At 43.4% G+C, this 24,599-nt stretch overlaps 1 protein-coding gene across 2 annotated transcripts in view; it reads left to right on the top strand.

Annotated features, from left to right (window-relative positions):
• The window catches only part of NECAB2 (N-terminal EF-hand calcium binding protein 2), a 79,407-nt gene that overhangs the window by 20,296 nt on the left and 34,512 nt on the right, over positions 1-24,599 (top strand). The window contains exons 3-4 of one of the 2 annotated variants that reach the window (XM_031052026.1): positions 18,940-18,992; positions 20,052-20,160. In XM_031052026.1, the coding sequence (XP_030907886.1) occupies positions 18,940-18,992; positions 20,052-20,160 (162 nt within the window). The remainder of the gene's footprint in view (positions 1-18,939; positions 18,993-20,051; positions 20,161-24,599) is intronic. The other variant, XM_005152243.2, reaches the window with a different exon arrangement.

Here is a 24,599-nt window from a genome sequence, read left to right as displayed (position 1 = left end):
TGACAGCCAGCAAAAGGGCACTATGAAACATTCATGGAGCTATAACCTAACTGTGATTCTTAGCCAAAAAAAAACATGAGCATTATTGGTAGTGCCTTAAAAGTGGTGGTCCTTGCCCTGGCTTTTCTGGAGCATGGAAATTGCTGGATGCTGTCAGCTGACCTGAGGAGCTGCAGCTGTAGCTGTCCTGGAGGCTATTTCAGTTGAAATCTCCCTTGCCATAATGCCATGCTCCAGTTTCAGGAGAGAAGGATATCTGTAGGAAGGTCTTTTCTATGTGGAAATGGCAGCACAAGGCAAAGTAATAGCAAGCCAGGGCACCAATGGATATTGAGGGTTTAACACCTCTGGCGCATTTTGACCTGTCTCATTAATATCTCATGTTGCTGTATCCAGGAAGCTTTTCAAAAGTAGATTCAGCAAATCAACATTCCTCCTGCTAAATTCTTCATGTGGGTTTGTTTTTTTATTTTTTTGGCAGAGATAAAACTTTAAAGTGCTTGTAAAGTACTTTTGCAGCTTGGCTGGCTGCAGTAGTCTGGTAGATTAAACTAGTGCAGCTGACTCCAGGCTTTGGGGGCTCAGCTGGTGTGTAGCAGTGACCATGGGACATGATTCGGGTGCAGCAGCAAGCTCCTTGGGTGGACCTGTGTATTCTGAGTGTTGGAAGTACATCCCTACAAAGTGTGGGGCTCCATCTACTTTGCATAGCTCTCGTTTCAGCAGGCAACATACTCCATCCTCACGCAGGACACCCAAAGATGTTGCTGCTTTCTTCTGCATCAAAGCTAGGTGTAGTTTGGGTTTGAACCTCTTGATTAATTCGTGTGATATGTAGTTCCACTGCTTGATATTAGTATGAAGAATCTCAGCTGCTGTTTCCTGCTGTGTGCTATTACCTCAGCTGCCCCTATGTGTCCCCTAACAAGCTAGCATGGACTGTGCAGGGCATTGGAGCCAATGGTGCACTCTGCATCTCACTGTCCTGGAGCTGTCCTTGCAAGATTCAAGCCCCTTTACCATAACTGAGATAAAAAGAAGGCTTGATTTTGTCCTACTATCTTAGTGGGAGGCTGTCACTGCCACAAGTGTTTCCCAAACTGCTGTGAGATGACTTTGTGCAAAGCTTATCAGCGTTCAATGAATTTCGCTTGGAAGCACTTACAGATGATGCTGCTTTTAGTGGAGAGAAGTTCCTCTCCACTAAAAGCCTGCATGTTTTACCTTGTTTTTAACTGGATAAGTGATGGGGTTTGTGTGCTCCCAGTGTATTACAAATGAGTGGTGATATGCAGTATGGCAATTGCAGTACACACCTGGGTGGAGGTGACCAGCACATAGGAATGCCTTAAATGTATTTGCTACCACCACAAGCATCTTGTGTTACCCGCATCTTGCATTATTTCTCCTGCTACCCCACCTAAATCTCACGTACAGATTCTATTGCTACTTTCTCTTGGTAGCAGGACTTCAAAATGTTTGCCTTTCAGTTTAGATCCCTGAGAAGTCCTCTCAGGAGCAGCAGAGCAGTTCCTGCATGGAGGAAAACCAATGCTTTTGCCTTCTGTCCTGTTGCTTGCATGCCATCCTCTGCTTTTCATGGCATGGGAGCAAGGGGCAACACTGTGCTCTGCCATCACTTTAATTAGGTATCCTCTGCAGATCAGCTGTATTTATTGAAGATGGTTTATTATAGCTGTTCAAATTAAATAAGGCAAAAATTGAATCCGGAACAAATACACTGCTGCAAGTAATCCTTATAATTTGCTAGCAATTTTTGCCAGACAATTGTGAGAAAATGTTCTGGCAGCCTATGTTCAGACGATTGGCCAGGAACAGCTATAAAACATGCATATCTTTTCCTTCCTATTATCTTTCTCACTCTTTTAAAATCCATGGGTTACCAGAGAATACACATTGGACAGAAGGGGCAAAGATCTGAAGCTAAAACAGTGACACATCCAGATCTGTAACTCCTTTCAAGGACAATCTGGGAGACAGGAACAACTAATCTTTTGCCTGAAAAGATGTGTTAGAAAAGTGTGAAAATGAATGTCCATCAACTTGAGAGAGGGGAACCCAGTTGTCTTTGGTTTTATGCTCGCTTGTCGGCAGGAAGGCAGTGTGTTGCTCTGGAAGAAGTCTGAAACTTTCAGAAAATTTTACAGGTTGAAATGATTTAAAATTAATTCTAGAGTGGAAATTTCAGTGCTGTGACCCTGCTGCAGCCTCAGTGTGGAGGGGAAATCTGTGTTCAGCTGCCTGGGAAGATAATCTGGCTGCACTGGTGCTGCCGCTCAGCACAGCATTAATAGGCTGGTGCCCCCTGAGCTCAGGTTCAACAATGGCTCAGCCCTAGCTTTGGGTTTGGATCTGAGGTTGGTTCCTGCTGCCAAGCTTCTGCCTTAATTAGAATCCAGTATTGAAGCACCCAGTGGGACACAGCACAGACATGAAGTGGTTTCAGCCCTCTTGTTACCTTTTCCTTCCTAGCCTCAGTCTGTGAAAGAGGCCAGATTCTGGGGCACATCTTTCAGAGTGGTTGGCTTTCTAGTGCTTCTGATGCTTGGCATGTAAACATGGAATTTCTTTTTGTTAACCCAAAATAATTAACTTCAGGAGCTTGCAGAGCCTGTGTATTCTTAGGCACACAGTGGTTTGGTTATGTATTGTTCTGCTGTGTGGGCACTGAAACACAGTTTTCCACCTCATCTGCTAATAAATATGCCTAGACTTACTTTCTTTTCCAAAGGATTTTCTGTTCATCCTGGCAATGTTACTTTTCCAGACAGCTGGTTTGCTGGCTTTCAACCACATTACACTCTGTTAAGCAAGGACGCTTTTCCTTCCCTGCCTTTGTAGTACCATCAGCTGCTTGCTTGCTTTCTTTACATCTCCCTGCCCAGTTTCTAAAAATGCTTGAATTAATAGTGGCAAATAATTCAAGACCAACCAAAATCAGTGTATTCACATTAACAGGCTCCTTACAGTATAACAGACCTTTTGCTTTCTTAATGTATAATAAATACACCTGTTAGGAATTAGTATCTGAAGCCACTTAGTGGTTTGTTATTCCCAGTAGAGCATGGAGGGACTGCTTTTGGATCTGCAGGAGATAAATGGGGCAATCTGCACTCCTGGCAGTCAGGAGCAGCTACAGTCCTTCCATGGCAGCACGCTGACAGCTTCCTTGGTGCTGCAGATAGTGAATGTGCAACACTTACCAACCCCTCTGGCTTCCTTGTGGGGTGGGATAAGAGGAAAGGAAGCGTAGAGGGGCAGAAAGGGACAGTGCATGGATGTGAAATGCTTCCACCTGGGAAAAGTGACCAATGGGAAGGTACAGCTTGCCTGTATGGGTTTCTAACTGGAGACCACAAGTAGGAAAAGGGACTGCAATGACAGGACAAGGGGTAACGGGTTGAAACTTAAACAACAGAGGTTTAGATTGGATATAAGGAAGAAATTCTTTACTGTTAGGGTGGTGAGGTACTGGAATGGGTTGCCCAAGGGAGGTTGTGAATGCTCCATCCCTGGCAGTGTTCAAGGCCAGGTTGGACAAAGCCTTGGGTGGCATGGTTTAGTGTGAGGTGTCCCTGACCATGGTAGGGGGATTGGAACTAGATGATCTTGAGGTCCTTTCCAACCCTAACTATTCTATTGTGATTCTATGATTTGAGTGTATTCCTGGGCTTTATGGAGGTCAGGCTTTGGTTATATGCAAACATAGCCATGTGCAAAGTTGTCTTGTTATATTTTAGTAGCAGGATCGATAGTGATATCAATACACCGGGTAGGTGTTAAATAGTGGGGAAAAAAAGTGTGTATTATAATTGAAAGTACTTGCATAAGACTGTAAAAACAAGATTAAATATTTCTATTTTTCAAAGAAGGAAACCAGACTTGTTTCTTCTCCCCTGCATCCTGTAACCTAGTTGCTGGAAAGCAGCAGAGTTTAGATCTTGCAAGCAGAATTCTTAAGCTGGAAACTAAAGGGGAAAATGGTTCTGTAGATTTAAGTAGAAGAAGAGTTAACTGCAAAGAAGTTGTAAAAGTAGGACTGTAGATAGTAGGAAATATTCAGTCCTGGTATAGCAAGAGCACTGTGAGCGAATGAAGCTGAGATACTGGGGAGATGAGGAGAAAGGAAAACAGAGCAGGGGGGGATGTTCTCACAAAGCATCATCTGCAAATGTGGCTTGAGAAGAACACTGACACTAGAAACTTCTTCAAACCAGTTGTTGCTTTCTAAATGAGGACCCTGACATTTTAAAGGTCAGCAGCCAGGGAACACATGCAATCAGAGACTGTGCTTATTAGCTTGCTGTGTCCTTCACATCAGGGTGTGGTGTTGCCTAATTGCCTAGGGAGACAATTCCTGTAGATGTTTCCTAAAAAGGCAGATTTGCAATACCCAAATGAGGTAGGATACCTGTTATTTTTCTCATTTCTCTTCCCTCTAGGAGAGCTAATAAAGGAGAAATGGGCCAAAAGATAACTTATGGAAGTTTGAGGGTGGCTTTGGGTAGAGGAGGTGAAAGCAGAAGGTATCTGCTGGCAGGTGAGACCTCTCTGCAGACCAAGGCAACAGTTAACACTAGAGATACCCTTGCTTTGCTGACAGCCAAATGCTGTGGGGTGATGTGTCCTGCAGTAGCATCTGGTTATGTCCCTGCCGCATCCCAGCCACTGCCTCCTGGGATTGAAGGCTCAGGCTCTTCAGCACAAAACCCATCTGGGGACTGGCTACAGCCAGATCAGCTGGGTAAACAGATCTGTATTTTGTTTAAACAGCAAGAACTTTAAACTGTGGGTTGCTGGAGCCACTCACTTCTTTCCCGTGTGCTTTTGTAAGAGTGCTGCATTGAACCAAGCAAACGTATTAATATAGGAAGCAACCAAATAACCAAGGCAACATAAAAAAAAAACAGTTTTATTATATTCATAATTCACTACAGAGCAGGACTGGGCCATTGCAGTGTAGCACAAGCAGGGTTTTTTTCTCCTTTTATCTCCTGTCTTATACAGTTTTGGTATTTGGGTCTAAGCCTTCAGTCTGTATTTCTTTGTTCTGATACTTGGATGTTGGGACTGCTAAAACTTTGAATTATCAACACACTGAGCACTTGGATCATTTTCTAAAATAAGAATGAGGATTAAATGTTTCTCAAAGCTATTGCAGCACAGCACAGATTCATAGAGGCTCATCTTGACATAGGAGACAGGTTGTTGTTTAGCACAAATATCCCATGGGACTTCAACAGGAGGAAACCACCGTGCTCATCATCTGCAAGTGCCTTTCTCTCTGCAAAGCACATCAGCATGCTCCAAGAGAAAGAGACAGATGAGATTTGGAATTAGCTTCTCTTTAATTAGGGTTGTAATAGCAGGAAACAGCAAATGTTGTGTCAAGGCCATGCTGAATGGGGCTTTGAACAACGTGGTCTAGTGGAAGGTGTCCCTGCCCATGGCATGGAACTAAATAATCCTTTAAGGTCCATTCCAACTCAAACCATGATTCTGTGATCTCCCATGCCAAATGTCACTTGAACCCTCAATGAGAGGTTTCCTATGAATGCAGCAGCCTGGTCTTCCTTGGCCAGACCTTGCTCTTTGGTGGGAAGTTTGCTAAGCTTCCATAGAGGGAAACTGGATCATAGATCACCCTCAGTGTGCTCAGATGGGTTTCCTGGGAGAAAGCAGGTAGTTCAGCACCTGCGGTCTGCTTGGCCAGCACTGCGCCCTTCATGCAGCACCATGACCCTCACCAACACCAGTGTTCTTGCAAAGACTGTTTTGTTTTCTATACCCTGGATTATTTTAATTTTTTTTTGTTGTATGTAAGACAGACACAAACATTTCAAGCTCAGGTGTGTACAATAAGGCAGACAGGTCTTTAAGGATAGGGGGTGGCTCAGAAATCTCAACTTCAATACTTTCTGCATTGAACTGGTCTAGAAATCCAGCTTGTGCTAATAGTTTGGAAATGCAGGTAGATTTAGTGGGTTTCCTACAAGCAGAGGAGAGCCTGGAGGGAGCTGTGCTCCTCTGAGGCTGCTGAAAAGGTTTTCCATGACAGATTTGGCAGTGACATGTGAGCTGTTAGCATTGGAAGACAGAAGACACCTCTGTAAGCTGCTCCTTTGATTCAGCTCTTGGATGAGCCCTCCCCTGCACCAGGATGCTTATTGCTTCAAATGGATCCAATCTGTGCTAATAAATCACCTCCTCCATGCAAGGAGGGTTGGCTGAACATCACAGGAAATACTACTGAGGGCTAAAGCTAACATTTTCTATTCCATTAGCTAAAGCTTGTAATGCTGAGTATTTCAAAGAAGTAAAGCATTCCCTCCAGTGTTTCTATTGCCAAGCCAGACAACCTGCAGTGAAATACCCATCTGCAGAGTGACTCCTGATTTTTCTTTCTTGGTTGTTTGGTTATCTTTACTCCTGTAGCAAGTCCCAAGCAAAATGGAGTGGGGCTGTGTTCCCTGTCTGAAAACTCCTCAACCTTGGGGAAAATAAATGTCAGCAATTCGTGTTTCCTGTAAGTAGCTTATATAGTGTTTCCTGGGATGGCATTTTTTGGGAAATCTAGATGCTTTTTTGAGGGATTTTTTACTTTCTTTTTTTAAAACTACAAAAGGATTCCAATGATTTTGTTACCACAGACTGGGGAGGGGAAGAAAGTTCACATTAGTGTGTTTTATCTTGTATACTCTTGAGCATCACTGTAAGTACTGGAGGCCCTCAGTGATACCATGCTCCTGTGTTAGTTTAGTTCTGCTGAAAGCAAGTGGCTCCTGCTTTACCCTTTGTGTCAAACTAGGTGTGTATCTTTACATGGGCCACATTGATGTTTTCTTCCTTATTCAGCACGATGCACTGGTTTCCCAGCTGGTTGTTCATACTTCCCCTTCTGCTCCAGCCATCACCTTCATGTTTCATAAGACCTTAAGGAGAAAGGAAGGAAAGAGAGCAGTTGCTTTCTGTGCAGAGGCTACAAACAGTGTTGTGCTGATGGGTTTGGACATCGAATCATAGAATCATGGAATGGTTTGGGTTGGAAGGAACCCTAAGATTGTCTAGGTCAAAGCCCCCTGACATGGGCAGGGACACCTCACCCTATACCAGCTTGCTCAAAGCCCCATTTAACCTGGCCCCGAACACTGCTGGTTATATGGCACTTGCAACTTCCTTGGATAGCCTGTTCCAGTCCCTCACCACTCTCACAGTAAAGAACTTCTTTGTTATCCAACCTAAATCTCTGCTGTTTAAGTTTGAACCCATTACACACAGTGATACCAGCAGTGTTGCTGTGTGTTCCTGTGGGTGCATCGCTTGAATCCATGTTAAGCCTGGATGGTGGTTCATGAAGCTTTGCACTGCAGAGGTCCAGTGGCAAGGTCTGGCAGCATGTCGCCATGTTACCCATGTGCAGTCCCCTTGGGATCTGGCTGTTCCTGGGTCAATGGTCATGCCAGGAAAGGCTGCATGCTGCTGCAGGTTGCATAGCTGCAGTGCATCCTGCTGAGACGGCATGGAGAAAATGTGGATTCAGCAAAAACTATGTAGGACACAGCATTAAAAATTCACAAAAGCTTCCTGAAACCCAGTTTCCTGGAGAAATGTTTTAATGAGCTGCAGCAGGACTGGGTGAGAGAGCGGGGGGACCATTCATCAGCGCTGTGTTAGGTAACAACCCCCATGTGCCCATGGTCACGCTGTTTTTCATCCCCCATTGGTTCATAGAATCCCAGACTGATTTGGATTGGAAAGGACTTTTAAGATCATCCAGTTCCAACCCCCTGCCATGGGCAGGGACACCTTCCACTAGAGCAGATTGCTCCAAGCGCTGTCCAAGCTGGCCTTGACCAGTGCCAGGGATGGGGCAGCCACAGCTTCTCTGGGCAACCTGTGCCAGGGCCTCAGCACCCTCACAGGGAAGAGCTTCTGCCTAAGATCTAATCTGAACTTCCTCTGCATTTATGTCTCTCAATTTTCAATGAAAAACTCTACCAGTGGGTGCAATTCACACTTAGGAACTCAGTGAAAACTTATGTTTGCTGTGCAAAGGTGAAATAAAAATTGAGAGGTTATTGTCTGTGTTCAGGGGGAAATGCCGGAATTAAACGGAAACAAAACTTGAAATGCTTTGGGTGTGGGATTTTCTTTAAAAAGAGAAGCCACATGACCTCATTTTCCCCTGGGGAAAAAAAAAAAAAAGAAACAAAACCTGTGACCATTTTCCATTGCCTTTGTCCTTGAAGTATTTTTTTCTCTCACCTTAGATTTAGGCAAATTAAAACAAGCTGGGCTGAACTGCAGAACCCCGGAATCAGTGGCTGGGATGTTGGGGATGGGAGCTGAAAGGAAGTGATGGGGAGTTGCTGAGATATGGGTGCCAGGGGTGCTTCAGAACAAGAGTATTGACTTGGTACACAACTTTCCCTCTGCCTTTTGTGCTGATACTAGTGGGATTGGGCTGCTTTTGCAATTCAGTTTTGAGTGGAGCATACAAAACGAGTACTTCGGGGATGCTCTGCCTCAGCCTTTTGCAATGCTGTGACCTACTTGTAAAACCAGTGCCCATTTGGTATGGATCTAGGGGTAGGTTTTCATTGTGCAGGTTGATGCTGTGATGGCTCTTGTTCTAATTTTATTCATTATTTGTTTAATTTTGTATTTTGTCATCTATAGTTTATTCTCTATTCTCTACAATATGGGGCACTGTGGAAAATGGAGCAAAATATATTTCCCTTCCCATAAAACCAAAAAGCCTTGTAAGAGTTCTGTTGTTTTGTTATTTTTTTTAACCTACTTTTGAAATGAATGGCTACAAAAAAAAATAAACAGAAAATATACTACTGCTGCAGCTTTGTTAAAAATTAGTTGCAAAGTATGTGATTGAAGATGCGCTTGTTTAATTCACTGGAGCAGAAAAACAGAGTTAGGATTTTTTCTTTGCAATCTTGTCAGAGCAGATGCACCTTCCCTGCAGGATGGCTCTGCTTCTGTGCTGCTCAGCTGGCTTGCTGAAAAAAAGAAAGAGTGTGGAAAAGATCTGCGCTGTTTGCTTTAGAGACATTAAATATCTCTGACAGGGCTGGGGCACCCATCCTGCCCCGGACAAATAGCTTGAGACATTGTGCATAGGGCTTTCATTTTTTTCTGAGAATACAAATGAGAAATGCAGAAGCTGATTAAGTGAGAGCATAAAATTTAGAGCAACTGTGCTGGATTGAGCAAGGTTTTGCTAAGTAGCTTTCCCTTGTGTAAACACAGGGAGCCAAGACAAGCAGTGCTGGAGACCTGCTCCTGCTTCCCATAGGGTGGGACTGCACTGGCTTTTGTTTATACCAGGTCCTGAAGCAAAGATTACCCCCCAGAAAGAAGTTTTTGGAAGAGATATGGGTGTTGGCAAAGGAGTTTCTCAGAGAGGGATCATCAAATACGAGCGGTAGTTTGATTTAGAACCTGAAAATTTTTCAATGGGAGTTTTGAGACCATTGAGTTTCAGGAAATTAAACATCTGTTTTGCAAGAGATCAGCGTTGTGGGCTTACACCTGAACTTCACCATTCAGGGGTTAAGATAAGGAAGCAAGTTACTAATTATGCAGGTTCTGATTTACTATTCAAGTACCTGTTGAGTCCCAGCACAAGGAGCTGGATGTCCTGTATGCTACAAATGATTATGCAGTAGGGTATTTTTTTCTGCCTTCTGAGAACGCAGATGAGGGATCTGCTTTTTGAGTTAGTTTAATTTGCTCTCTTCATCTCTGTGCAGCTTGTTAGCTGGATGGAAAACTGTGGATGCTGCCAATGCAATCTGGATATTGTTCCATGGAACTGCAGAAAGCGATGAGTTTGTAGCTCCCTAATCCGTGGTAATTTGCTACTAATTTATCAACAGTCAACAACTCCAATGGCTACTGCATCAAAACAGCCGTGGTGCCGCTGCCTTCCTCTTACCAGTGGTAATAAAAGGTCATTTGCAGCAGATGCAAAGCACTGCTATGAGTGTTTTACTCCGCACAGAATAATGCTTACTTCACACGGGGGAAACAAAATCACAATGTAACTGATGCAAATGACAGAAACCAGGTGAGGTTTTAGACTTGCCCATGGCTGGGTGACTCATTTCTGCCACAGGGAGACCCCTCCATCCCACAGGGAACTGCTGCAGCCTTTGTACCCTCGGACCTGGTTCTGGCTTTTATACTAAACCCTTCAGTTAGGTTGAAATGCCGCTTCTGCTATCGTAGCTCAGTAAATCAAACAAGATGTTGCAGTTGCATTCATTGTCATTTTTGTACTGAGCACTCTGCTTCCCTGGGAAGGGCAGCAGCTGGACTGCCACCCGTAGCTCCTGCGCAGGCTGCTCTTGGCAGCAGCAATCCCAGAGGAGCAGATTGACTGCGGTGCTGCAAGCCCCACGGGAGAACAGTCCACACCCCAGAGGTTCTCTCCCTGCCTTACCCTGGCCACACGGGGACCACACTGGAGAGGAAACACCATGCATTTTCATAAAGTTTTCCTCTTTTGCTCAAACACTTGCTTCTTCCTCCTTTTTTCCTTTTTCTTTTGAAGCTGAGTGCTGGGTGTAATGAGCTGAAAACAGTGCAAACCCTACCCTGGCTCTCTGAAACATTCACCTGCACATCTTCTCATCTTAGAGAGGAAAAAGCAAGTGAGGATGGCTGGCTAATGAGGAGCAGAGGGGGTTTAGGGCTGTTTGGTGCTTGTGTCTGAGCATTCCAAGGAATGTGGATTTAACAGTCTGTTGCAGAGCCAGGGTATATTGGAGCTGGTAGTGTTAGCCTCTGCTTCAGCTTGATTGAAAACTCCAGATATGTCCTCCCAGGTTCACTTTTTTGATGTTTCTGCCAAAGTTTAATGACCAAGTTTGAAAACTTATGTGCTGGCAGTGTGCCTGGATCTGACAGCTCCTGAATGTTTCAGTTGATGTGTTCCCAACTGGGGTGCAGCGCAGTAACATGCAGTGCCTTTCTGAATCTGTTTTCTGAGTTGTCCTCAATCAGACAGAGGGATGTTAATTTGGCAGAACAGGTCCGTATGATGCCAATATCTCTCCTTCTTGATCTTCCAGTGAAATAGCCCCCAAGTTTGGACAATACTGTAGTCAGAAAAACTGCTATTTACGCATTTAATTTGGCAATGTTGCTGCATGTCTACAGCTCCACGGGCTGGGTTCTGCTATGATCTGCATTGCTGAAAGCACAGTTTATGTGGTCCCCTCTCTCCCTCATCAGAGGTCTCCCTGTTTTGCCGCTCTTTCGGGAGTGAGAGGGTCCTGTACAGACTGTAATGTGTTTTAGGAACACGTGAGAAGTTACTGCCAGTAAGCAGTGGTGTTTCCCCACATGATTTGACTTTAAATAAAGCACCTGCTGCCTAAAATTTTCTTCTTTCTCACTTTCCTGTTCAGGCATGCATCTACTGCTGCTTTCCAAGGAGACCGAAAGCTGTGTGGTCCAGATGTGAAACTTTGAATTGTCCCTATAGAGAAACACAGGTTTCCCTCTTTGCTGCTGAAGATAGCAGGAGGTCAGGCACTGATGGTCTGTCCTCAGCCACCCTGGAGAAAAGGGACTTTGCATTATATTACCTGTGTGGGTTCTCAGAGGCTTTTTGTTCAGATAAAGTGAAGGTAATGTGGAGTTCAGGAACACATGAGCTCCCTTCCACCCCAACTCATTGTAGAAGACCTCCAGAGTGCTGCCATGGTTCTCTGTCTCTGCCCGTCACCCCCAGCTTTCCGCTTTTTGGCATATCCAATATGATGTATCTGAAGGAAGATCATGGCATGGCAGGAATAAGAGCCTTGCAACAGCCTCAAACCATTCGTAGCTCTTGATGTGCATGGAGGGAATTGCAAAACAGTCTCCAAGATAAACCCACACCTCTGCTTTGATGGTAGCAGGGCCCAGTAGCAGATTTAAATAGCTCTCTGTGATTCCCAGGCCACCTCTATTGTGCATACAAAGAAGTACTTAACCCTGCAGGAAATTATGTATAACATACTGTGGTTTGCTGATGCATAGAAATTAACTGTTTGTTGCATAAAAAATAGGAGCTATGCTCTTCAGTATTTTAATATGAGTATCCAAATACTAGGTTATCTCCCACTGTTTATTATAGTGTATTTTTTATTATTTATAGTACTTCCTGTGCAGAATAGTTGTTTTCCAGGCACTGTAGGAGGCAGGTTCTGTTCTCTTTTAACAAGGTCTCCTTGGGAGAATTTTGCCTTAAATAGGAGGAAGAAGTTTTGAAGTTGGGATTTACAGTTTTGAGATTACTGGAGCACAGACTGGTCTTGTATTAAAGACAAGCTGTACTGTCTTTGTGTTTTATTTCCCCTTTAGATCAGATCTTGGGAGAGGCTGACAGTAGCTTATGTGCTTTGACCAGGGGTTTGGTAGTGGAGAACTTGCTGGTGTTTTTGAAATGAAAGTGTTTGAGGGAAGTGACTGAAGAAGAGCTCTGCAAGAAGGCTGCTGGGCAGTAATTAGAAATTTGGGGTATCAAGTGGTAGGGGCCAAAGGTTGATGGTGTTTCAACCACTGAATCTTCTCTAAACCAAAAATTCTAGTTTTGTACAACTGTGTCTACAATGTCACTCTCAAGGGTTCAAAAAGGAAAAGGAGGTGGGAAATGTGGGAAAAGAGATGCTGAAGGTACTTTAATGGAGAAGGAAGACAACATTAAGGACGACAAAGAAAGATGAAGCTGAATAGAGATGGAGAGAGCAAGGTAGATCTTTGAATACATGGAGAATAAAAGACTTTGGGAGGGAGAATCTGGCTATTTGTTTCAGGAGGCTGCAAGGTCTGCATGGGAATCTGCTGCTTTGCTGTGGTGGCATGTGGTTGTGTAACCCACAGGGGAAACAGTTTAAATGGGCAAATAAAACAAAGGTGCTAAAAAGCTGTGGTTATTCAAAGTCAGTCAGCCATTTAATAGCACTCAATATAAAGAGACAGGCTGATGGCAACTAAGATGAAAAACAACTGAGAGGCAGTGGTAGTTTTAAGTCTGGAAGTAAGCTGGGTTTGGTGCAACAGCTTGGCAACAGAGATCTCCTGACTGGGGAGAGTGAAGAAAGGGGGAAGGAGGTATGTCCCCTATCATTTTAGATTTATTAACTTATTATATGCAATATATTTATGATATTTAGACCAGAGGAGCCCTGAGGTGTGCTGCCACACTGACCAGTACATACCCTTAGTGTGCATCTATCTGGACTGCCTCTTCTCTGGCGCCTCTCAGCTGCCCAGTTTGGAGCCCAGAGGCAGGCTTTGGGAGTTCACCTATTGCCTCTTAACATGAGCTGTTTACCTGGAGGTCAATTACTGCAAGCTACATTTTCTTTCCCAAATGTTTTCTCACTAGTGTGCCCATAGCTAAACCAACATGTCCACATACAAATTATCTTGGGGGCCTGCTCACCTGTGGTCCTCATAAATTATTACAGAGCAGCAGTTAATGGAAGGGCTGACTCAGTGTTATCCTTGTACTGCTACAGATGTGAAACAAATGAGTTGAAATCAGCTCTTGACTTTCATTTTCTTTTTGAAATGCAAAAAAAAGAAATATAAATTGAAAAGAAAATGCAAAAAAATAAAGATTTGTGGACTGCTAGCATCTCTCTCTGAATCCTTTTCTAAATGTTTGGGTAATTTTTGTTACAGTTTCTATTAAGCAGCAGTTGCATTGAACCTGGCCAGGCTATTTGTACCGTGGGAAGTCTGATCCCAGTACTTAAAGAATTGGAAATTTCTTTGGAAGAAATTCCAAAATAGCTGTGATAAAACATCCAAAGTCAATACATTGGGTGAGTGCAGAAAAAAAACCCCTAAACGCACATTTAAAACGCACATTACAGCAGGGTGGGGATTATCTGAGAAACTGAAAAAAAGAAAAGGTAGAGTCTACACAAAAGCCAGTGGAAGAAAATATGCTCTATCTCTCCTGCATGTCTCTCTGCCTACCAGACTACATTTGATACCTAGCTAGAGCTGCTATTAAAAGTAGTTTCAAAATTACTTCTAATTTTAGGATGACAAAAGGCTTGATTTGATGATAAAAGCTGAGCAGCTTGAGAAAATATTCTGGCATGTTAATGGACACTGCTGATGTACAGGCTATTTACAGTGGGAATGAGATGCAGGTTTCTGACTAGAGTAGAAATCCCCACTTCTACCCAGGCCATGTCCTACAGAGAAGATTGCCAGCCTTTCTCTACTTGCTACATGCAGTGTTGCTCATCACCCTAGACAAGAACCAAGCTTTTAAGTCATTCCTCACCATCTTATGCTGACTGATATGGTCATTTTGAAATGAAAGTAACTTTATACCTATTTTTAATAGAACTTAAAAGGTTCAATTTGCCACAGAAAGGAGACTCAGTCCTGCTACATACTGCACCTGAAGGATTTTGAATATGCAACACTTCCAGTTGTACCACAAAGCTGCATCATCTGCTGCAGATCAGAAAGGAAAACTGGCTATATATTGTGTTTGATGAACTCTGAGCTTTGATATGGACAGAAGTGCCTTCAAATTAGTGGAGAAGAGCTGCTCTTTATTACCAGGATGAATGACTGACTAGAGAGGGGTGTTGCCTGTCTTCTTAAGAGATGTTCTTTTGTTTGCTATGTGCAATTTATATCTCTACAAGGCCTTGTGTGAGCATAGGCAGGAAAGATGTCTCAGGAAGATAAAAATCCCAAAAATGTGTATAACAGATGCAAAAAGAAAATGATGATGCTGAAAGCAGAGCTGCATGTGGCATTGTTCACTGGGCTGGGCTTGCATAGCCTGCCTCAGAGAAAGGAGTGCTGTGGGTTAGGCTGGTGAGACCTGTGGTAGGGTCACTGGCAGAAGACAGGAGACACCACCTTGAAACTGTACTAGTGGCAAGAAGATGAAGGAGGGTATCATGCCCCATGCAAACAAAAGCATTTATCAAGTGTTTTCCACTGAGTTGAGTAAGCAAAACCCCAGCTTCTGAAGTTCAGTCCAAGGCTTTGTTTGACTGGAAAACTGTGGCTTCTCCTGTGCCAGCCTTTGTATTCCTGTGCCAGCATCAATCAGTCAGGTCCCATCAGCAATCCCAGCTGGCATTAGGAAATGCACAGGAGTGTTTCAGAGATTATCAACTGATACACACACACACACACACATATATATATATATATAATGAAACATGAGTCTGACACTCAAGTTATCTATGCAGATTTCTTGGTATGGTACCAACTCCTGTAAAAACATCTGGGCTGGGCATTAGTTAACTTGAAAGGTAATTTTGGAGACATTCAGTAAATTCCTTTTGCTAGGAAGTTGCAGTAATTGTGGTAATTTCCTTTTAATGAGTGTTACATCTCATTAGCAAAGACGTTGTTGGGGGCTGTTTCAGCAGCAATGGCACAGTGTCCTTGCAAGGAGCCACCGAAACGTGGGATGTGTTTCTCATGCAGAGCTCCTGTGGCTTTGCACCTTCAGCCAAGGCTGGAGGTGAATCACCAGTGCTGGTTTCAACCCAATTCAGTCGCCCCTGAAATAACGCTGTGATACTGGAGTCAAAGGGGGTGGATAATTTTCAGCTGGCTGCTGTGTGCCTCAGCAAGTCATGTAGGAGCTGCAGAAGACTCTGGGTGCTGCCGTGAATGCACCCCTCTTTTGGCCAGTGGAAAGGTTCTTCATAAATCAGATCTGTGGACCTGGAGGTATTTTTTCCTAACAGTGCAAGCTGAAAACTCAAGCCTGTATCCAGTTTCATCTAAATTAATAGAGCTGCTCCTGCTGAATTTTAATGGTGCTGGCAGAAGGGTCCAGGATATAAGCCGGTCCATGTTTTTACTGGCTTGTGTTTTTGCACACACACACACAAGAAAGAAACAAAAAATACAGCTTTCATTTTTATTCACAGTCCACAATAAAAATCCAATTTACTTACCCACAGTGCTTGCACACAAAGTGGGGCCTAAAGCATTTTAGAATTTAAAGAATAATAAAAATAAGTAATGAAATACATTCATAATATAGCAATCTCAGCCTGATGTAATTGAAAATGGATTTACCAAACTCAGGCTCAGAACAGTGGCTTTATTTTGTAGATGCTATAAGCTATTTGTATTGCTGACTGAACTGCCAAAACCTCAGCCATCAGATTCCATTTATTTTGGATTATTTATTATCTTATTTTGATTTTTTCCCCTGGCTGCATTAATAGGTGAGAATAGCCTGATCGTGTGAGTTATAAGGAGTAAGTACTGCCCCTGGACTCCTCAGATTTTCATGATCCAAGTGGAGGAATAATAAAATCGCAGTTGGTGCTTTCTGATGTTCTCTGTTACATCCTCTCTCCTCAATTAATTTAACTTCGATAATTTTGGCTGGTAATAATTTGCTTTGGTGTTTGCATGTGATTGAATTATTTTGAAAAGCAAGAGTAAAATGAAGATTACTGTCTCAGGAAAAAATGACGGCAGAATAGCTGTGGCCTGATTACCTTCTTTCTGAACTGATCAGCCCCAGTTTGGGTGATTTCTAGCTGGTGGCATTTGTCCTCACTGCTAGCTTATGTGTTGACTTCAAGTACTGTATTTAAAGGGGATGGGGGAGAGTAGGTGCCAGTAGGTTACCTGCCTTTAATATGGTCATCCAAGTGAAAAAGGTCACAAAGATTTCTCTAGGTCTTAAAACTGATGGAAGCTTAATCTTGTTTAGTGAGATTTTGTGTGGAATCTCAATTTTTCTATTGTCCTTCATATCAAAAGCAGCTTCCTAAGGCTGAAGTATCCCAGATAAACTCCAACAGGGAAGGGCATGGGTGAGGTTGAACCCTGCAGCTGAGGCTGCCACTCTGTTACGCCTGCCCCCTCATTTGGAGAACTTGTTTGAGCCTAGGAGCCTTCAGCAAAAAGCAAGTTTCTGGAAGTATAAACCATTCTTTGTCAAGTGATGACACTTCTGCTTTAAGAAAGGGTTGCTTTCCTGTAACCATCCTGATAAGGCTGCTCCTGGAGCACAGCATCTCCATCAACTCTTATCACAGCACCCACCAGCAGGTAGGCGTGGTGTCAGTAATTTTGTGGTCAATCTCCTTGCCAGGATTTTCTACCACTTTAATTTTCACTGCCAAGTCCCACCCTGGTCTGCTTCCTCTTATCACCTGAGTTCCCTGCAGGCTTCCTTGCCCTCTGGGTTCCAGCAGCCCACAGCTTTCAGACTGTTTCACAATTACAGATACGAAGCTCAAGGATTATCTCCTTACTGTGGAAGGCTTTTGCTTTGTGTTTTTGCAGACCAATATTCCAGCTTGTATTAAATAACAATCAGCTTTAAGCTGACTGGTACCTTATGGTGGTGTTTGCTGGGGGTTGAAAGCCTCAGGACATTGTCTGTGAGTAAAATTTCCACTTTTATCCAAATCCCCGCTAGGGACCAACTAATTCTGTGGGGTGTTCAAACCACAAAAATGAAATAAAATTCACTGTCACCTGCTTCTTCCTCCAGATCCTTCACTCATCCTGTGTTACGTTGGGCTGCTAAATGCCAACAAAAATTTGGCACGTGTTTTCAGTGCTCCAGCCTGTTGTGGTAGTTAGTACCTGCCTCCCCTGTTATCACCTCCAAGACAGGGGTCAGAGCAGCATTTTGGCACAGGTTTTAAACACCAACATGTTTTAAAAATGCAGCCTGGCATGCGCTAATAAAAAAAAAATGAAAAAACAAGAAAAAAACCCCACCAAGATATAAACTAGGTAAAGGGAAAAGTTGCATGTTTTGGGTTGATTTGTTTTTTTTTCCTTAAGCTTAGAAACACCTTTGTGCCTTTGAGAGGTGAGCAAGTGGTAAATTCAGATTACTCTCCTGAAAAAAAAGAAATAATTTCATTTTATGGTTTCTGTTTCCCAGTAAGTTGATTTATGTGACTTTCCTGGGAATTTCATTCTGCCTGCTCTCTGTGTGGAAGGACAATTCTGAGATGAAAAATAACTGATATAAGGTTTAGAGGAAAAGCATACTGTATGTAAAGAACTGTTTAGCCCTCATGGGATAGAAATGCCGTTATACTTTTGATCTTGATGCTTGAAGGCATATATTCATTGCCAGTCAGGATCGGAAGCCAAACCTTGATCTTGGCTAGGATACTGCATAAATAGGAGCACTGTGGGAGCAGCTTCTCACCCAGTTTTGCAAGATGCAGAGGTGGAGGTGGATGGGGCTCAGTCTTCTTATCTCCTTCAGCGAGAGTGTCTCCACTGGGTTAACCTCCAGGTGACACTGGTGGGATGCTTCAAGCAATAGGTACTTGTTAAAGTACAGAAGTTTTTAGTTTAATCAGGAACAGAGAGCAAATCTGGGACCTGTCCTCTTAGCTGTGCATTAGTATTCTGCACCTTGCCTGCTGCAAAGGGGTCACATTTTGAGGAAGGAACACAGAAAAACAATATAGGCAGCTGCACGCTCTCTGTAGCCATTGTGCTGCTCTGAAAATAATACCCCTTTCACCCAGTGTTGCTGTAGATGCTGTTCTCCTGCTGTGTTCCTTTCATAATTGTCAATTAAATAGCTATCTTAGACTAAATTTATCACTGGTCTAAATTTGTCTGTATCAGGCAAGAGAAGCTGGGTTAGCATTTGGCAATTCAGGTATGTTTTAGAAACAGCAGACTTATTTAGTTTGAGAAAGAAATATTGATATGTATGTGGTAAATTGGCTAATTTTGTCCTCTAGTGTAATTTCCTGAAAGAGAAGCAACAGGGTTTAGGATTGGTTTGATTAAATAATAAATGATACATTCTGCTACTGCGAGGTAAGCAGCATTTAGTCTATGAATCTTCTGTGGATATGAATGGAAAGACTCAACTCTAACTCTAAATAACTGTGCTGGTTATTCCCCCAGGCACTGCTGTACACCACAGCACAGTGTCAGCAGCTTGCACCAGAAAAACAGAGGTAAATTTAGAGTTTCTTTTGTCTCCATCTCATTGCTTTACTGCTGAACTCCACAGGAACTTTCTCCAGACTTTGTTACTTCCAGGTGTAGTTTTAAAGACATGGTGTACCTGTCCACAGCGCTCAGAGAAAGTCTATGTCCAGATTTTTAAATCCAGATGTTATTTTTCAGTCTCTGAGTTGAGACTAGAGACACTTTTGCCCAACAACTGATGTTTGCAGGGCCTCTTTGTACAGCTGCAGATGAGGCTGCTAAAGTGCCTGTGCAATAGCCAGAGCCGGCATTAAAATAGATGTTTAAGGTTGAGTTTGGAGCTTGCTGCTGAAATTATCTCTCTAGGTGCTCAGAAGAACATTGCTGTACCTTTGTCTTGCAACTGCTTTGCCTGCTGGTAGGTTAGCTAAAAGGCACCCAGCAAGCTATAGCCCGTATGGCCAGGCAGGTGGATTTTATGCGTCATCATCACATACTTTAGAAGCAAAGGCACAACACTGAGGTGAGCCCGTGCTTGTAGGTTTGAACAGTTGACAGATTAAGCAAGTTGTGTCTTGTTATGCTTAGTAGGTGCTATTTTACATTTCTGTCTAGAGCAGGGAGACATACTGTGATGGAAAAGATGCAGCTGAGTGGAGGTGGCAAAAGGTACTGCTGGGTCTGATGTTAATTCCAGTCCTCGGTCTTTTCCTATCTATTACATGTCTCTTACATCCTATATAATTTGAACATAGGGTAGACAAAATGCCCCATAATTTCTTAAATGTAAGTCACTTTTAGGATGAAGCTTGCAGTCTTTTCACCTTTTGGCTTGAGTCAAGCCTTGGTTAATAGCCCAATTAGCTGCTAACATGCCCAGGAGCAATGCATCTTCCTTGGCTCTGGTGCTGCCAGAGCTGTTTGGTCCCACCCTGTGGCCCATGGCCACTGGTTTAGGGCCAGTCCTGCAGAAGCACTTGGAGACAATTTTGGTCTAAATCTTTATATCTGAACATAACTCTTGATTTTCAGTCTTGCCCCTCACTTTGCCTGTTCCCTGACAGTGGCTCTGTTGTTGTTTGCAGATGATGGGAAGCTGTCTCTGGAGGAGTTCCAGGCCTTTTTTTCTGATGGAACACTCAATGAAGAAGAACTTGAGAAGCTCTTTCATACCATTGACTCAGACAACACCAAGTAAGTTCCCCCTGCTGACACCCTCGCATTTCACAGAGCCTTTGGATCACAACAAGTAGCTGTGGCTGTGCTGTAGCAGTGCTGCTCTGGAGAGCTAAGCAAAGTGAAACTTGCTTTGCAGAACTCTGCAAGATCTCCATTTATGCTTAGTTTGTGTGTGTCTCATTGTGATGGCCACTATGACTTCTCTTACTTGGTGGGTTTTTTCAGGTCATTTTCTTTAGTGCAACCTGATCTGAATGGTGCTTACCTATGAGGACATTGAAATGGCTTTTCAGCTTTCCCACTTTATCTGAAAGCTTTGCTGTGCTATGAAAGGCAACTGTGTGAATCTTCATAAGCATAGTCCTATCCAGCTATTTTACACATGACAAACTGGAATGATTTGTGGTCTTGTATCTTTGTGATGTCTCTGTCCCCTGGGCACTGTTCCCTGTCCACTTGGGCCATGCCTGCTTCACCTCCCATACAAAATACTCCCTGGAAAGCAATGATTGCTTTAGTACGGAATAGAAACAGCCCCTTTCTCTTCAAGGTGAAGTTCAGTTGCACAGAGGCCAGCACAAGCCCTGCAGCCAGTGTTGTAGGTGCTTTGCCTCTGCTCTCTCTGGTCTCAGCAGCCTGATGTGGCTGTACTTGATGTGGCCTTCACAAAGCCTGGGCAAAGCAGCAAGGGGATAGATCCATGAGCAGCACTGGACTGACTGCACCACAGATTCAACAGCAGCAGGGAAAAACGATAGCAGGGGAGGGCTTTAGGTGTGCTTTAGTTTGATGTTACATCAAATTTGAAGCTAAATATGGCACATGGCTGCTCTCACTGAGAAGCAAACTTTCACAGGCTGTGCTAAGCTATCAAATTAAGGTGACAAGCTCATTAACAGCTGATGTTTCCTTCTGCTCCACCTGCCTTTGCCATCTCTCCCTCAGTGTCCCCTCTGATTGCCTTTGCTGGGGTCTGGGGTGTTAGTGAGCCTTCTGACAAGTGTCTGGCACTGACGGTATTTGGGATCAGCATGAAGCCCTGGTGGAAGCGCCTCTGCTAGCAAGTAGGGGTGGCCTTGGGCACCAGTAAAAAGAGCACAGCCCGCTGGTGGGTTTTCTCTTTCCAAGACAACTCCATTTTCCAAAGCCTGAGTAGCTTAAACTGTTAGGAAGTACAAACAAAAGCCAGCGTTGACTCTTATTCCAGTGTGACTCTTAAATCTCTGGAGAGATGAAATCTGTCCAAAAGCAGATGAAAAGAGAATCTAATTTCAAATTAGAAGCCTTGCAGCAAGTGCTTTAAAAAAATAGTAGTCTGGTTAATTTTGAAGCCTTCTGGCAGCAGGTACAGAGTCTTGCCAGTGTCAGTGGTGCATGCTTTGCACTCATCCAAAAGATCCCCTGATCTGTGTGCGCTTCCCAAAGTTTACCCCAAGGTCAGAAATGTTAAAGACCAGCTTGGTGTATGTTATTCACTGCATCGAGGGAATTGTTATGATCTTGTCACTAAAATTAGCTGGGAATGATCCATCCCTTCTGACGGTTCCTCTTCAATAGACATTAGATACTGTCTTATGTCTTTTAGGTCTATTTATTGTGATGTTCCTGGGTGGGCTCTCTATAGACTCTGGGTCTTGGGTGCTCATGTGCCTCTATTCTGAAATAATCTTTAGCATTGCCTGAGCTCATCAGTTTTCATCTTGCCTTTGAAAAGATGCAGACAGTCAACTTGTAAACCAGGGTGGACAGGAATTAGTGTGTGGGGGGGTTTTTTTTGGTCTTCTTGAAGTGGGAAATTGGATTGCAGTCCATTTTTACTCAGGTATTGTAGAGAATCTGCAGCTTTCTCCAAGCCTTAGTAAGGGATGTCTTCAAAATTGGAGAGAAAAGGTGCCATTTCTAAATATTACACAACAGTGCTGCTGGCAAGGGAGGGTTTCTGAGAAGCTCCTGAGCATGGCAAGAGTTCCTACAACTCAATAGCATTTTTCTTTTGCCAAGCTGACCTGATCCAACCATCAATACCCATGAAGGACTGATAGTTGAACAGAGCAGTTTAGCATCTGCTGTTCTTGGCTGAAAGGAAAAGTAATGAGTTGGTGACCCTTCCAAGTTAAATCCTTGCATGAAATTGGCATTTGCTTGTTGATTTGGAAAACATTGACACCTACAGGAAATTTGTGAAGTTGAAGGAAGAAAATATTCCTCATTTTTTTATCTGCAAAAACTCTTTCAGTCTCCAGAAAACCTATTTCAGAGCCATGCTTCCTTCTGCAGAAGTGCTTTTCACTATGAAACAAATAGTTTGCTTCATATTAGTCATGCAGCTCATACAGTCCTTCAAGTTGTGTGTGCTCTTCACCTTGTCCTGTCTTTTGTTCTCTGCATAGTAAATCAGTAGGTTGGTGGGATCTGAGGCAGGAAGGATGCTGCCTTCAGCCTCTACTGTGCCCAAGCACCAGCATTGCAATTTTGAGCACTGCTGCCACTGAGTAAGAGGAATGGAGCTTTCATTTTACAGGGGAACAAAAGAACAATATTAACTTTATCTTCCAAAAAAGCTGTTTGAATGCCACTTACTTGCTATTTGATAGAAGTTTTTTTCTTTTTTAAGGCTGGTTTTTGATACTGTTTTATCTCTGTGTTTTTCTTGTAGTGTCGATCATGTTTGTTTGGTGTGCAAAGCAAAGTTTGCTATTGAAATTACGTTACAGCTAGAGTAGAACTTGAAGGAAATTATGTTCCTGCTGATTATTAGTAATTGCTGTTACCAGCCAAATTACAAAATGTTGATTCAATTTCCTGAAGTATTTTTAGGAGCATGGAACTGCCTTACTGGAGGAGATAAAGTGAATGTCTGTACTGATTTGTTGACTTGCTTTAGCTGGGGTGATACTGGAAAGGAGAAAAGTTGGGCAGAGGAGTGAGAAGTTGAGGTTAGTTATGGATACAGGAGTAGCTGAGCTAGAGGAGTGTGTGCTTCTGCCTCTGGTATCATAGTCCCCCAGTGAAATACCTTGTTGCCAGTAAGGTGCATTTAGGAGGATGCTGAAATGAACTGAACTGAGATACCCCAAAACAGCCCAGGGGATTAGTGAGGATCTGTCTTTTTTTGACTGCTGGGGAAATGTCTCAAGGATGTTGATGTGGCATGGTGAACACAGGCTTCAAACACCCACCCTGGGGTTTATTATCCAGTACCCTCATAAGAGAGCCTGCCATCCATGGTAAGGTACAAAGACTGTGCTTGTAGAGTACAAGTCCCACCATCACTGGTTATTTCATCTGGCAGCAGGAAAGTGCAAAATTTGTCATTTATTTCACTTGGGTTTTTTTGGCAAAGTTATCCTCACAACATGCTGTTGCTTAAAGTATGGTCAAGTGGGATTTTTCTTTCTGTTGTTCACACTGGCTGCCCTCCTCCCCTCCTCCCAGCTGAAGCAGGAGGCAAAAGCAAGGGTTTTCTTTAAGCTGCTATTTCAGGAGGTTTCAGCAGTGCTTTATGGGAAGCTGCCTGAAGATTACTGGGGAGGTAATGATATGTCACTATTAATATCAATGCTACTGAAATGCACAAATTATGCGTATGATATGTAAACATACATATTTAAATATGTATGCTTGGTTTGGTGGCGGAACGAGGCTTTAGAAAACATTAGATTGGTGGCCGCCTGGGAAATCCTCTTATATTTGCAAACTTTTCCTATCAAAAGTAATTGCAACTGGAAAGTCAAAAAAGTTGTAGGATCAGAAATGACCATACGAAGCCCTTTAAAAATATTACTATGATACTGGGTGAGACTTGCTTTGTCCAACCCACAGTTACCATCTTCTTCCAGCTCCCTGAGCCAGCACTTAGACCCACTCTGCATCCCACTGGAAGGAAGGAGCACCTCTCAGTCCTTGGGAAAGCAGGGGAGGTCAGATGGGGCTGCTGAACAGACAAATTAAGTCCTGGCACAGGATTTTAAGAATTCCCTTACTAGCCTTTGTATTTTTCATAGCTGCAGAGGACAATCCTCCTCACTGGAGCAGGACTCCTCGAATGAGCTGCACAGTTCCATTCACAAGTTGCCAAGAGCATGACATCAGCATTCTGCTGCCCCGCCATTTGGTAACTCTTCTTTAGGCTTATAGCTATCCTTTTACTGCTTTATTTCCCCCATCTCTCTAAATGAGCTCTTCTCTCCAGTGGCAAACACTAGGAAAGGTTGGATCGTGCATGTAGAATAATTAACAGAAGGATTATCGCCTCTCAGAAGCCTGTCACAGCTTCCCCATGCTGTCACATTTGCTGGAAGATTGTGACAAATAGAGGGCTGAAGGCAATGGGGTTCTCCAGCCTGTACAGCACCCAGCAGCATGCCACCTCCTGCCCTTCATGGCAGTTACCTGTCAGGGGGTGGTAGTCCAGAGGGGCAATTATGGGGGATAGATGGGAAAATTTATCACAA

The sequence above is a fragment of the Melopsittacus undulatus genome, chromosome Z (assembly GCF_012275295.1).
Source record: "Melopsittacus undulatus isolate bMelUnd1 chromosome Z, bMelUnd1.mat.Z, whole genome shotgun sequence".
Lineage (NCBI taxonomy): Eukaryota > Metazoa > Chordata > Aves > Psittaciformes > Psittaculidae > Melopsittacus > Melopsittacus undulatus.
This window is presented reverse-complemented; position numbering and strand designations above follow the sequence as displayed.